The 14820-nt window shown below is 43.0% G+C and overlaps 2 protein-coding genes across 2 annotated transcripts; one reads left to right on the top strand and one right to left on the bottom strand.

The window, feature by feature from the left end:
* Positions 1–2629: 2629 nt before the first annotated feature.
* On the bottom strand, positions 2630–5736 carry LOC120648259. Its single transcript, XM_039924986.1, has 5 exons — positions 5731–5736; positions 5101–5214; positions 3296–3379; positions 2885–3162; positions 2630–2771 (listed from the first exon to the last, which is right to left on the bottom strand). Exons 1-5 carry the CDS (start codon positions 5734–5736, stop codon positions 2630–2632), a joined length of 624 nt encoding a protein of 207 aa, XP_039780920.1.
* An 897-nt stretch (positions 5737–6633) lies between these two features.
* Positions 6634–13968, top strand: LOC120647239 (serine/threonine-protein kinase EDR1-like). Its single transcript, XM_039923950.1, has 13 exons — positions 6634–7077; positions 8644–9066; positions 9221–9327; positions 9483–10732; positions 10937–10977; positions 11120–11188; positions 11310–11410; positions 11877–11955; positions 12031–12129; positions 12209–12277; positions 12391–12440; positions 12871–13047; positions 13163–13968. The coding sequence occupies exons 1-13, from the start codon at positions 6634–6636 to the stop codon at positions 13296–13298; spliced, it is 3045 nt and encodes a 1014-aa protein (XP_039779884.1). The 3' UTR covers positions 13299–13968.
* Positions 13969–14820: the final 852 nt, after the last annotated feature.

The raw sequence follows: 14820 nt of genomic DNA, 5'->3' as shown, positions 1-14820 counted from the left end.
CCCTGATTTTATAATACGAGACTACAGCTTGTGTTGCTACTGGCTGTTCTTTTGCTAATACTTCGCGCGTCACCATGTACAGACTCTGATCTCTGTTGGAGAAGGTTCTGTTCTTTCCTTTTCATCTTTTGAGTTGTGCTGTAAAAGGGTCGTGCGAGTGTGCGACTGTCAACTTTAACTTGATTTACTGTCACCTTTCTGTTTTCCTTTCGCAGTTACTCCACTGCACCCGTGTAACGTTGGTCCATTGTCCTGTGAAATGACTTTTGACACATCAAATGCGCGTAGTATGCAAAATAAGCACCTAAAGCAAAGAGCCTACCATGATAGGTGTTTTCTCGGGTCGTCTCTCGGCATGACTCCTGGGAGTACATGCATCGTATCATGACGACGCGGTAAACTGCCAATTAACCAGGCGAAAACTCTCTACATATATGTGGATTTCGCCATCGCACAATCCTTCCTCAGCCTAGATATTCATCTAATCCTTGTTTGGCTACTAGTAGCAGTGGCGCTTTCATCTTGTTCGGCTTGGCCTCCAACGCTCCGAGAGCGAAGAAAAGGAACGACCAATTTTTTTTTTTTTGGCTGCCTCTTTGGCTCTGTTAATATAGAGAACAGAGGCTAGAGCAGTCCCTGCATTGGAGCAAGAGCACAGGACGCTAGGCACTGGGTTCTTACGCTTCGGCTGACGAGATTCGAACCCGGGGCGCTTGGATTCAGATGCTGGTCTGCTGTCACTTTGGCTCTATTAACAGGATAACACCTGTCTTTCAAGTCGTTTTCTTCCGTCTGGAAAATCAAAAAAAAAAGAAAAAGAAACAAAATTCTGGTTGCCCGTCGACATGGATGCAACAGCATCGAGCCGTTAGCGGAGCCTGTCATGTCAGAGGAGTTTTCTCCAATCAAAGTGTCGCAGTTTCTTCTACGAGTACGTGTTTTAACGCGGTTCGGGAAGAAAAATCACACTGGCGATTCGCCTCCTGGATGTCTTTCACACCGCGATCAGACTCGACATCCCGCCGCCCCGCCCGGCACGAAGCTTCCGGCCATCCCACCGCGACAGCTTCGCCTGAACCACCGCGGGCTTCCCCTCCGTCTCGGGCTAATCAGAGGCTTGGATTTTCCTGATGATGGCCGCCGGATCGCCAAGATCCATCCGGTTGCTGAATAATGCACCTGGAGCCAACCTGAACCATTCGACCAAAGTGGAAAGTTGATCAGTTGGGCAGATGTGTTTGCAACCCTGTGTAGTATTAGTGCACGGACTGACCAACGCAATTGGCAATGGTTGAAGATTGATACGCAGGAACTTCAAGCGCATCAGACTCCGACATGAAGTGCGACAAGGTTTCCTGGCTTCTGAACGTCGTCTTTAATCGCTGATGTTTCCTCGCAAATCGTACTCTGGTCAGGCAGCCTACAGCCATCTTATCTAGTACTTGGTCCATTTTAAGACCCAAATCTAAGCTGACAGAAACCAATGCAATAAATCCGAGGAAACAGTACCGACTGAGGGAGACGCGTATGCGTATGTGGATTGCGAAAGGGAAGGGGGGGGGGGGGGAGAGAAGCAGGCCACCATCTTGCAATTTTTCTGACATTTCCTTTTTTATATAAATGTGTCACCACCTTCTTTCCAACACGAAAAATATACCTCGGATACATTCTATTGGACTGAACGTGTCAGTAATTCAATATTTAGCTCTTAAATTTGTTTCGAATAATTTTGATTTCGATGGGCTCTCGGACACTCCATTTGATCACTCGCGGGCGAGGCGCGACAGGCCCCCGTGCCTTGGACAAGAGCTGCTGCAGCCCGGCAGCCCCACCCCCGCACCAACAAGGGCGTCGGGTCGGGCCCTACCCACGATCGGCGGCCGCCTTCTCTCTCTAATACGGTGGTTCCTTCGGTAATTAATACCAAACCCCAACCCTCTTAATTAAAACATCCTAGCCCAGCAGCACCGCAGGCCAGGCCGCGAAGGCACGCACCGACCCGACCCGACCCGACCAGGGATCGGGATATACGGTGTGTTTGGATGGCGGTTCAGTGGGTTGGACCCGCTCAAACACTTTTTGGAGCTGGCTCCAAACCTATATTCTGTTTGGTTGGTAGGTTGGGTTTGCTCCAGTTTGTTGTTTGGTTGAACGACCGCCGCGGGTTGGAGTCAACACATCTCCTATTTGGATGGATGTACTAGAATGAAGCCTAAATTTGATGACCTTCCACTCATTCTGGTGATCTTACCCCCTCACACAAATTCATTCAACAGCACATTCACTTTGAATCCTACATTCAACAGCACAGTCCCTTTGAATATTTAAACCCGATCAACATTTGAACACAAATTCTAAATTTCATCAAAATATATGTCACAAATTGAGCAACATTTCAGCTACATTTCAGCAACATTTCAAGCACAATTCAGCTACATTTCAGCCAACATACAAGTCCAAGTTCAAGCACAATTCAGCTACATTTCAGCCACCATACAAGTCCAAATTCAGCTACAATATATATGAAGTTCAATGCCTCCACATGACACGATACAAACTTACTTAGACCACAAATATAAAGTTCTACGTGGTACCAACAAAAGAACCATCCCTTGCCTACAACTTACCCTTACTGCCCAGAGTAATTTTCAGCAATATATTTTGCAACCCAGTTTAATTTATGGTCAAAAGGCAGGCTGTTGAAAACTTTAGCTATGTGAGGTTGGGAGACCAAATGGGCATAATAGAAGGATAAGTGAGTCTCATTGAAACTATCATTGAAAGGCACATCATTGTCTGATTTGCCCACTTTTTTATCGTCTTGGCTATCTTGTTACTTTCTCTATTAATTGCAGCAACCAATGGATCAACATTAGTCCTTGACTTCTTGTTACTCTTCTTGCTGTTGTTGGTCTTACAAATCTTGCTGGTCTTGTTTGCAGATGATGTTGCCCCATTGTTGTCTTCATTGGCAATAGCATCCCCATCACTCTTTCCTGTTTCCTCGGCCTCACAATCCTCTGCACCGCCATCCTCTGTACCTAGAGGTGCACTTGATTCCTTTGCAAACTTGCCTGTAGCCATGGTACTTCCAAATATTGTGTTCATCTCCTCAAAGTGTTGAATAGGCTTGTTCAGAAAATCAGCATCAGACTTGTGATCCTACAATATTTGTACAATTTCAGCAACTACTATTATGTACATGTGGACAGCAACTATGATATGTGAGAACAATAATTCCAGCTAATAATATTGACATATTATGTGAGCAAGTAAATATGGACAGCATCCATACCTTAATATGATTATTGTAGTGCTCATCATCAAGAGTTATAGTGCAGGTATCTTCATCCCAATTAGCAGCACTCAAACCATGAATGTCACATATTTTACGAAACCTCTTTTGCCATGTCTTAAGGTGATTCTTAACCTGTTCACCAGTGCGCACAATGCCAAATTTCTCTTGGAGAGCCTTTCCACAGCCATTATAGTGAACCATCTTGAAGGTAGATGAAGTCTTGGTGCCATGAACCACTAAACTGACAAGGTATTCGAGCATGTAGGCTGACCAAGTTGAAGTCCAAGTAGCATGTCCACCAATCCCTGCATTAGCCTCTGCTGGTTCTATTTACCTTCAAGAATTAACAATACAATATACAATTGGAATGTATCAGCCCACATTTGGTCTATTTCAGCAAGACATAGTTTCATGAGACAATAATTTCAGCGAGATAGCAAACAATAATTTCAGCAATGTAGCAAACAATAATTTCAGCAAGGTAGCAAACAAATATGTCCTCAAATACAATTTCAGCCATCAAATACAATGATGACATTGTCCAATCAAATAAAATACAACATATATTACATTGTCCAAACAAATAAAATACTAGTTTCCATGGCTCTGACGGTCAGCCCACATTTGGTCAGCCAAGCCTTGTCTAAAAGCGAGCATAATTGCATTCTCACTTGCTGTCCCAGCATATATGGTGTCCTGGGTGTCCTCATCATTGTCATCTGGCTCATTGAATTCATCACTCCCATCTTCAATCACCCAATTGAATGATGCAGCAAGCAATAACAATATCTACTTGAGTTTCATAAGGAAAAAAAGGAGATGCATTATCAAGAACTTTGAATCTCCTTTTTAGTGCTCCAAATGCTTGCTCTACTATGATTCTCAATGAACAGTGCCTACGGTTGAACAATTTCTTCTCATTTTGCACCATATTCCTTCCCCATTCATTCAAGTGGTAGCGGACAGCCCGAAAAGGGGGTAAAAATCCGGGTTTGGATCCATATCTAGCATCAACTAGATAATATTTACCTAACATATGATGGGTAGTTAGGTTACATCTCAATGATCAAGTAATTTTGATGAACAAATTTATGGACAAGACATAGGTTAAACTATTACCTTGTGGCACACGAAGGCCATCCTCACATGCTAAAGCATCACATAAAACTAGTACATCATGTGCTGTCCCCTCCCATCCGGCCAAGACATAGGTGAACTTTTGGTCAAAATCTACGGCTTCCAGTACATTTTGAGTACAAATGCTTGTATCTACCACGAAAAGCATGCTGCATTTCCTTTGGAATAGTGGCTCTTATATGTGTACCATCAAGTGCTCCTATACAATTCTACGTGATGTTCAAAGAAGTCAAGATTAGGACAATTATATGTTTGTCAAAAAATAAATTTAGAATGTGACATAAGGTTGAGCTGCACACGTTAAAGTAAGGATACCACCTTGTGTCTCCTTCTATTTTAGCGGGAGTGTCCTATAATCCTCTCGTAGCTCACCAATAGCATGAAGTACTTTGTTAAAATAACGACTGATCGTTTCTCCGGATCTCCCAAAATTGGTTGCAATTATTCTATTCCTAACATTATGTCCAACAATGTGTAGAAACATTGCCACTTGCTGCTCTACACACATATAAACGGTATCTTCAAGTAAAACATGACCTCTAAACAACTGGCAAAACCGAAAGAAACGTGCTTTGTTCATTCTCAGCATGTGTTACACAAGTTGTGTCATTCCTCCAAATTTTGTCATTTAGGTATTCAATCCTCTTCCTATCCCTTTCAAACATTGGGGCATAAGTAATCCCTTTCCTTATTGCAACTCGTTTTCTTTTCCTAGACCGAGCAACAATTGCCATCACACACAACAACCAATGTGCAGCAACAGCAAAAAAACAAATGCCCTGTGCCTCTTATCCATCTACATTCAACAGGATAAAATTGTGACTACAAATGACCTAGTAAAAATATCATGTACGGTTTCCATGAACTAACACAAGATTCTTCAAATCAACCATCAATCCAGCATCAATGTGCCATATAATCAGCAACCAAGGAAGGGGGGAATGAATTTACCTTGAACTACTGAGCAGATCTGGGCCGGTGGGAGCAGCAGCTTGCGGTGGGTACTCGAGCTTGCGGAGGGAGGCGGCCTGGCCGGGTGCGCCCCTGCGCGTGGCCGGCGGCGCGCGCCCCTGGAGGCGCCGCGCGGGCTCCGCAGGCGGCGGCGGTCCGGGCGGAGGAGGCGACCGGGCAGCGAAGGAAGCGAGCGGGCGGCGTCGGTGGAGTTTTTTTCGATGGATGCGGCACGGTGAATTTTTTTCGATGGATGGGGTGCGGTCGAGGAAAAAGGAAAGGCAGGGGTGACGGGAATCACGCGCACGTGCTCGACCCGCCATATTTTGAGTGTCCAGTCCAACCCGCATCTACACGGTATATTCTTTTGAGATTGGCTCCAACCCTCACCAACCCCCATCCAAACACTCCAAAAACGGGTCGAACCCAACCAGGTCGAACCCATCATCCCAACCAAACGCACGGTTAGTGACCACGTTGAGACTTGCGCCAGATGACAAAATAATCATTGTAGCATATACTGTAGTAAAAACACTGTAGCACGAATGCTGTTTAATACTGTAGCACGGATACTGTTTGCACAGATCTCACCGTCGATCACGAAATGGACGACTCTCAAGGATGGTAAATCGCCACTACAGTGCTTAGTGACTTGCCAGCAAATCACTGAAGGTCTGTTTAGTTCATTTTGCAAAAAAAAATTGCAAAGGAATCTTAGTCATTTGAAGTACTAAATGAAGTCTATTTGCATAGATGAGTTGTAAATCGCGAGACGAATCTAATGATGCTAATCAATCCATATTTAATCAATAATTAGCGGATGGTTACTGTAACATTACTGTTGCAAATCATGGATTAAGTAGGCTCATTAGATTCGTCTCGCGATTTACAGCCCATCCATGCAAAAAATTTTATAAATAGACTTCATTTAGTGCTTCAAATTAGTAAAATTCCGATGTAAAATAATACGTTTACAGCGTTTTTTGTGTTTATGTAAAGAACTAAACACGGCTGAATCTCAATCCCCCAACCAGCAGCCCGCCGCCGCGCCATTTTTGCGGTCGCACCCCTCGGCGACTTCACCCGCTTCCTCCCCTTCTTCCCCTTCCCCACCCGCTCGCCTCCCCCGTTGCTTCCTCGTCACGAGTCGTCTTCTCCTCTTCGCCGACCGCACCGCCCTGCACGCGGGAACGCGAACCCTAGATAGCCGGGATCGCGGGGCGCGTGGAGGGTTCGGGGGCGGAGCGATGAAGAACCTGTTCAAGAGCAAGATCAGGTGGCAGCACCGGTCCACCGACCCCGCGTCGTCCCCGGCGGGGCAGCCGCAGCAGGCGCAGGGGCAGGGGCAAGGGCAGCCGCCGCCGTCGCCATCGCCCGCGAGCTCCCCGTCGGGGGCGGCGCCGGCGCTCTCGGTCTCGACGGCCTCCTCCTCGCCCCCCTCCGCGGCGGCGACGCCCACGGGGGCGGCCGCTGGGGCAGGGGCGGGGGCGGCAGGAGGGGAGGACTACATATCGTCGGAGGAGGAGTTCCAGATGCAGCTGGCGATGGCGCTCTCGGCGTCCTCCAACGGCGACTGTCTGGGGGACCTGGACGGGGAGCAGATCAGGAAGGCCAAGCTCATGAGCCTCGACCGCTTCGCCGCCCACCGGGACGAGGGCCACACTGCGGACTCCCTCTCCCGGCGATACTGGGTGAGCCTTCCACTCGGGATGGTGAATAGTATAATACTTGAGTTGAAGCCGTCTCTGCTACATCGAACAACTGACTAGACTTACTGTGGACCAAGGATCGCGATATCAGTTCATTCTTACCAATTGGGCAATCATCTTCTACCATCCGGTTTCTCTATTCATGCACATTTAAATTTGTTAGCTGGTCTCTGTAGCTTTTGTGACTCTCTAGTTTGCAATTGAGCTTCACTTCATCTTACAGCATGGCAAATAATACATAGTGAAGAAATGCTAAGTACCACATTTAAGCTTCATGCTTCCTACTGAGCATTGGAATTAGAATATACTTTGTTCTAAGTCGAGCCTTTTGGCTTTGACAATCAATGTCTAAGTTGCACATAGATTGTCAACACAGGATTGGAGCTACTAGATTCATCATAAAAAGTACCCCCTCCATTCCAAATTATAGGTCGTTTTGGCTTTCCTAGATATATATCATTTGTTATGCACCTAGATATACGCTACGTCTAGATACATAGGAAAGAATATGTATCTAGAAAATTTAAAATGACCTATAATTTGGAACGAAGGGAGTACTTTTGTAATACATAACTCTCTCTATTTAAGATAATATATTTTTTTGTAGATATTGCAATTAAAGTATCATACTGGAGACCATGTAGATGTAGATGTCCTAATGGACTTTTGCAATCAGACAAGTACTCCTATTTAGAGGCCGTAGAAATATAATGGTCCCGGTTGAGGCTGCTGTGGAAGCCAGCAATTATAGGCTCCATCGCTCATACACGCTATGTTGATGCTGTTAAAATACTTATTTTCTGAATAATTGCTGATTGGTATGTATGGTGTGTGCTTGAATGAAGTCATTGTGTTGGGTAACCTTGTGTACTATTTGCTATTATGATTCACTGCAGTCAAGGACTCCGGAATGATATACGAAGAAGTGAAAATGCTACTTACTATTCAGAGCTGTACGCATGCATGCAAAAAATATTGATGTATTTGGCTATTCACAGTGTTAAAGGATTGGTTCCTGGTGTGCCAACTACTAGGAAAGAGAGGAATTGTTTTTCACACTGCTAAAGAAAAAAATGGATAACAAAATAAAAGGCAATTTTTCCTGAGAAATGTATGCAAAAAAATAGACAGCCTTGTAGGCTTGGCTAGGGTGTGAAAAAACTAGGTATATAAAAAGGAAGAAGCTGTATGCTTGCTAGTGTACCATGGAGGTGGAATATAGTTCTCCAAGAAGGAGATGATCAGGTAGTGGTATTTTAATTTCAGCAAATATAGGGTTGCTTGTATAGTGTGTTTATGCTAGTCAAATATTTGGTGAGCCAATGCTTTCATTGCAAATCCCTATTTATTGAAGCTCTTCTTAGACATGGAAGACCAGTCTTTTCTTAATTAAAAGTCTCTTTGTTCTGTTGTTTTGTCTTGTTAGCTCAAATACGAATCATAATACTATACACTGGTCAATTTATCACTACATGTGAGGGTGGAAGACTGGGAGATGACTTTTAACATTCATACTCCATTCTGACTTATGATTTTAACTTCTTTCAGGACTATAACTTTCTTGATTATCATGAGAAAGTTATTGATGGTTTCTATGACATTGTTGGCTCCTCTATGGAATCCTCTAGGCAGGGGAAGATGCCATCACTAGCTGATCTCCAAACAGGCATAGGGGACCTGGGCTTTGAAGTCATTGTAATCAACCGTGCTATTGATACTACCTTGCAGGAGATGGAGCAAGTGGCACAGTGCATCCTGTTGGACTTCCCAGTTGCCAATATTGCACTCTTAGTGCAAAGAATTGCTGAGCTTGTTACAGATAATATGGGTGGACCTGTAAAAGATGCCAATGACATGCTCACAAGGTGGTTGGAGAAGAGTACTGAGCTGAGAACCTCACTACAAACAAGTTTGTTGCCTATTGGCTGCATCAAGATAGGGCTATCACGTCACCGTGCCCTGCTTTTCAAGGTTCCCATCCTCCATCCCTCTCTTTCCCATGCACATGATGCATGAATGCAAGCAAGAAAGCTAGCTAGGACGTTTCTGAAAAAGTATTGTATTGTTGATTGTTGAGCTGAGAAGCACACACTGATGCAGCTATGTCCTGTATCTCTTCGTGCAGATCCTTTCCGATAGTATTGGCATTCCATGCAAACTCGTCAAAGGGAGCAATTATACTGGTGGCGATGATGATGATGCTATAAATATAATTAAGATGGACCATGAAAGGTATTTATGTTTTGATCATTGCCCTTTGCTCGTAGCATGGTTCATGGATACTTAGTGAAGGTTACTCTATGTGCTATTGCTGTTTACCATGTTTCAATTTATTTGTTGCTACTCTATGTTTGCTAAGTAGTTTTATTATTGTGATTTTTCTGTAGGGAGTTTTTGGTTGATCTGATGGCTGCTCCTGGTGCTCTTATTCCAGCAGATATCTTAAGTTGGAAGGGCAATTCATTAAATTCTAATAGAAAACTCAGCCTGAATCAGGCAGCTGGATCATCGAGTTCCATTGATGCTAATCTTGATCCTGGTGCATTGCCTCCTGAACCTAAAGGTGGCCAACTGCCTTTGTTTAGCAGTGGTGATTGGATATCAGATAGTAAATCTGGATATGAGACAGCTGCAGCAGCAGCATCTTCTCAAACCTCTTCAAGTGGCACATCATCTGTTCCTGCTGGAAGTGTCTTTGACAGTTCATGGACGCTAGTTTCTCATGAGCAATCAGATGGACCTTCAACTTCTGCTGGTACATCATCCCAGGAGAAAGTTGTACTTCAAGGGGAACATCCACGGAATTTAAATCGGCTTCAAGATTTGCATGAAAATCCAGAGTCAAGGAACCTTTTTGCTGACCTTAATCCTTTTGGGGGTATTGAGTCCAAGAAAACTTCAGTAGCATTCAAAGGGCCAGATAATAGGAACAATGAGCTGCAAAAGCGCAGAGAGAACATAGTCCCTAGTGCTGTAAGACCACAACAGCGGTTAGTTATGAAGAACTGGTCTCCTTACAATGATGTTTCCAACAACAAACAGTACAATTATGTTGAAGATTCATTTGCACGTAGAAATGTTGGTAATAACGCTGCATCATCATCATCATCATCATCATCATCATCATCCCAGATGCCACGTCCAGCCGCAAAGAATGCCAATCTTAATGCTGGATTGCGTAATGATACATCATATGCGGCGCAGCCTCATAATCATGGTAACATTATGGTTGGCACTCCTGCCATGAATATTACTTCTACAGCTGAGACTGGGAAGGTTCCTGAAAGGGTTGTCCATGGTGATTTGGACAAAGCTCTTACAAATTCTAGATTGGACGGTCAGCATGGCCCAGTTCAACCACTACAGGAAAGATTTCCATGGGGTAATCCTGCAGAAGGAAGAGTTCCAATGAATAGAGTTCAAAATCAAGCAAAGCAACGCATGGAAAACCTTGATGTAAAGCAGGAAAATAAGAAATTACTTCCTGATCCAAAAAAATCTCCCCTTGACAGATTCATGGACACGTCAGCACCATCAAGAAACATGGATGTCAGGTCACAGAAGCTTGACTTTGATGATGTGTCTGAATGTGAAATTCCTTGGGAAGATCTTGTGATTGGTGAAAGGATTGGCTTAGGTATGTTTTTGCTACCTTTGATATATGCTCTGCTGCTTTTGAACTAACAATTGGGGCTTGTTTTGGAAACTAATCTTAAACATGTTAGATTGTATTTCAAGTTATTAGCATTGGTGGGTTCTGTTTTCTGTGAGTAGGAGTGAGCTGGTTGCATGAACTGTTTTCTGTGAGAAAACAATCGATTTAATTACTTCTTTCCAATAGGTTCATATGGAGAGGTTTACCGCGCTGACTGGAATGGAACAGTAAGCAATTCATTCCTCCATTTATTGTTTGTATCTTGAGCATGGACATTTGTCCAAGATGTTCTGTGAATGAAGTCACAAAGAAACTTAGATAAGAAACCAATGTATGTTTTAATGCAGTGAAATTTCTGTTTATTTGCAGGAAGTGGCTGTAAAAAAATTCTTGGATCAAGATTTTTATGGTGATGCTCTGGATGAATTTAGGAGTGAAGTAGGTGAACTTTTATCTGTTTTGATCTTGGGCTTTACTAAATACACCATTCGATCTTCATATTTACTCAGTCCATTGCTGCTGCACTGTTTGATAATACTTATCTACTTTATTTGACAAGGTACGAATTATGCGTCGGCTGTGCCATCCAAATATTGTTCTATTTATGGGTGCTGTTACACGTCCGCCAAACTTATCCATTGTATCTGAATATCTTCCAAGGTATATTACGGTGTTTATATTGTGTAATGTGTGAATTAAATATCCTGGTCTAGACAGCATGAAAGTTCTTTTTTAGCAACTTTTAATTCTATAGCTGTACATGGTATTAGATGTGAAGGTTCTTGCAATACTGGAGTTGCTAAATTCTACTCCCTCCGTTCCAAACTATAGGTCGTTTGACTTTTTTGACACCAAGTTGTTATTCAAAAAATTTGTGCAAACATAGTCAACTTTAACATTCTTGAAGAACTTGTATTGATAAAGCAAGTTACAACAAAAGAAGTGATATTTTGCACAAATTTTTGAATAAGGCGAGTGGTCAAACTTGGGGTCGAAAAAGTCAAACGACCTATAATTTGGAACGGACGGAGTACATAGTCGTGCTCATCCAGTTGTTAAAGAAAAATATCTAAAGAGATTCATGTTTGACGATTCATCGTTGTTTCATGATTATGTCCTTGCTCAGGGGAAGCTTGTATAAGATCCTTCACCGCCCTAATTGCCTTATTGATGAAAAACGGAGAATCAAGATGGCCCTTGACGTGGTATGGATGAATCTCGCATATTTTGTTGATATGTTTGTTCTTCACTGCTCATTCAAATGACTATTTTTTCTTAAGGCCAAAGGCATGAATTGCCTGCACACTAGTGTACCTACAATAGTTCATCGAGACCTGAAATCCCCAAACTTGCTGGTTGACAATAATTGGAATGTAAAGGTATGTACTCTTGCTCACAATTGATAGTTTGATACTTGGGCACCAATAGTCATTCATATCAATGCATTCAATAAAACAGGTTTGCGACTTTGGACTTTCACGGTTGAAGCACAGTACATTTTTGTCATCCAAATCCACTGCTGGAACAGTAAGTCGCTAGCATCTGGATGCCACAATTAAGCTTATTTTTTCTTCTTTATTTCCCTTGGACCATTAGCTGGTTTATTTCTTAATGGAAAGTTTTTTGGTATCGTCTATCAGCCCGAGTGGATGGCACCTGAGGTTTTGCGGAATGAACAATCAAATGAAAAGTGAGTGGTATTCTGATGCTTTTGTTTTAACTGTTAGTTTAAGTCCTATCTTTCTCATTCTGGATGTTCTATGTGAAGTTATACAGCATTTCCATGGATATAAGAGTCTAAATTCCCGTGCAATACTTGTGCTTGTGTTTTTTTTTTGCTAAAAAATTTCTACTCCTTGAGTTGACTGTGATATACTTAGAAATTTTCATGTTTTGGGGTCTCCCTGCATCTATCTAGTCAGGTTCTACATGCTCCAAATAATTTATACCTCATACACACCATTTGCACAACAGGTGTTGGTTTAAAAATTAATGGCCACACTTGTTTGTTCTCTGTCAAGACCTTTCTATACTTAACAGAGCTTAAGTATCATAGGATCCTCACTGGTCTCCTTAATTAAAATCAGTAACCATCTTATACTCATCTGAATTTTGTGCAGGTGCGATGTTTATAGCTTTGGTGTCATCTTGTGGGAACTGGCAACACTTAGAATGCCATGGAGTGGGATGAATCCAATGCAAGTCGTGGGTGCAGTTGGCTTCCAGGATAGACGGCTTGATATTCCCAAGGAAGTTGATCCTCTGGTAGCAAGGATCATATACGAATGCTGGCAGAAGTGAGTTCTAGAAAATCAGAATGTTTTCTGATAAAAAGTCATGTTTTTGTCATGGCAATCAAAATTTGGCTTTTGATGCTAGATGCATACTAATATGTGGTTTGTCTATTACCAGGGACCCAAATCTGCGCCCTTCATTTTCACAGTTAACAAGTGCTCTGAAGACTGTTCAAAGACTAGTGACCCCTTCTCAGCAGGAGCCACAGAGCCCCCCTGTTCATCAAGAAATCTCAGTGAATTCTACCCCTTGAGAAGGGGCCCTTCCACTTACCATTGTGCGTAGTTTTTGTTCTTGCCATTTGTGTTTCTCCAGAAGTCTACAAATGTGGGTGCACCTTGTAGATTGAGCGCCCCAGGTGGTAGACGTCCTGGTCCTGCTGCCGTGACAAGGCCTCTGCGGCAGAATATGTATAGAGCCGTCTGCCAATCAAACTGAAATTGGAAGAAGTTCAGTACTCTCTCCGTTCCAAATAGTAGGTCCAAATAGTAGGTCGATTTGGCAAATCTAGAGATATATTTTTTTATGCATCTAGATATATACTATGTCTAGATATATAGAGAAAGCTATGTATCTAAATTTGCAAATATGATCTACAATTTGAAATGGAGAGGGTATGTAACACCTCATTTTTTATGTCGATGTCAATAGTACATCCAACCGGGTGCGAGCCCTCTGGAAAGCAGTGAGAGCTCATTGTGCTGATTGTGAAGTGTCTGACTGCTCAAATGGATTCCAGGCTTGCTGCGCAAAGGCAGCAATATTTGAAAGTTGGAAGTGCTGTAATTCTGTGCAGTCAGAACACGTGAATTTAGGGTTCATTATTGTACTGGAAGATTTGTGTCTGTACACATGATTAGATTAGTTGTAGCCCGTGCCATGAACTGAATAAAGCAGACACTATCTGATTCATTGTTCGTTTACATGGAGAACTTTTCACCCGTGAGATGTAAAAATGGTATGAAGGTTACAAATATGCCAATACAGCCATTTCATCAACATGGTGGCTGCTAAAACCATTTGCTCTTTGGAGTGCATGGAATTTCATGTGAAACAATGTAATCTCCGTTTTGTGTTTTATACGTAGCATCGGGAAATTTTGAGATAGCCTGATAGGGAAGTAGGGCGTTTTTATTTTTTGAGATAGCCTGATAGGGAAGTAGGGCGTTTTTATTTTTTGAGAGTAGGATTGGTTTTTGTTTTACAAAAATGTCATGTGATTTGAATTATAAACGTATCCTCCTTTTCTACAAAGGAGATTCTGAAAGTTCATTTATTTCACACAAATTTAGTTCATATCATTCTGAAATCACTTGTGAAAAGCCGTTTTAAAAAGAAATCACTTGTGAAAAGTGAAAAAACAAACAGCGTCTTTGATTACTACAATATTTAAGCCTAGCTCCGGTTGTTCTGCTACCGCGGCCCAGTGGTGCCTCGTGAATCCAATACATCTTCTCGAATTTTTTCTTCTTCCTCACATTCCAGTGTTTGAGATTCGTGCACATGCTAGTGGCCGTTCAATTCGAAGTCCAGCCATCTTCTTCCTTCTACTGTCCGCAACCGCCCCTTGCATTTGCTCCCTCCACGCCTTGCGCCGCTCGTGCGTTGCTCCCCACGGCCCCTGCACGGCCGCCGCCGCTCCCTATGGCCCTTGCTCGCGCCGCCACCTGCTTCATCCCCACGCCAGCAGGGGCGAAGCCAGAAGTTTTGGCCACCAGGGTCGGCTTCTTTGGACGATGGGGTCGACTAATGAGATGAACAGTGTTTTACAGGGG

This window comes from Panicum virgatum, chromosome 9K (assembly GCF_016808335.1).
Source record: "Panicum virgatum strain AP13 chromosome 9K, P.virgatum_v5, whole genome shotgun sequence".
NCBI lineage: Eukaryota > Viridiplantae > Streptophyta > Magnoliopsida > Poales > Poaceae > Panicum > Panicum virgatum.
Note: the sequence above shows the minus strand (reverse complement) of the source record. Positions and strands in the feature narration are given on the sequence as shown.

Excerpts from the sequence above, each read along its gene's own strand:
- LOC120648259 (XM_039924986.1), bottom strand. Across the intron at positions 3,380-5,100 it reads AAGGGATTACTTATGCCCCA|ATTCATGGTTTGAGTGCTGC; the intron begins ATGTTTGAAAGG and ends AAAATATGTGAC. Across the intron at positions 2,772-2,884 it reads AGCAAGAAGAGTAACAAGAA|TTTCAATGAGACTCACTTAT; the intron begins GTCAAGGACTAA and ends TTTCAATGATAG.
- LOC120647239 (XM_039923950.1), top strand. The coding sequence starts at position 6,634 with ATGAAGAACCTGTTCAAGAGCAAGATCAGGTGGCAGCACCGGTCCACC. Across the intron at positions 10,733-10,936 it reads TGGTGAAAGGATTGGCTTAG|GTTCATATGGAGAGGTTTAC; the intron begins GTATGTTTTTGC and ends TCTTTCCAATAG. Across the intron at positions 11,189-11,309 it reads TGGATGAATTTAGGAGTGAA|GTACGAATTATGCGTCGGCT; the intron begins GTAGGTGAACTT and ends TTATTTGACAAG.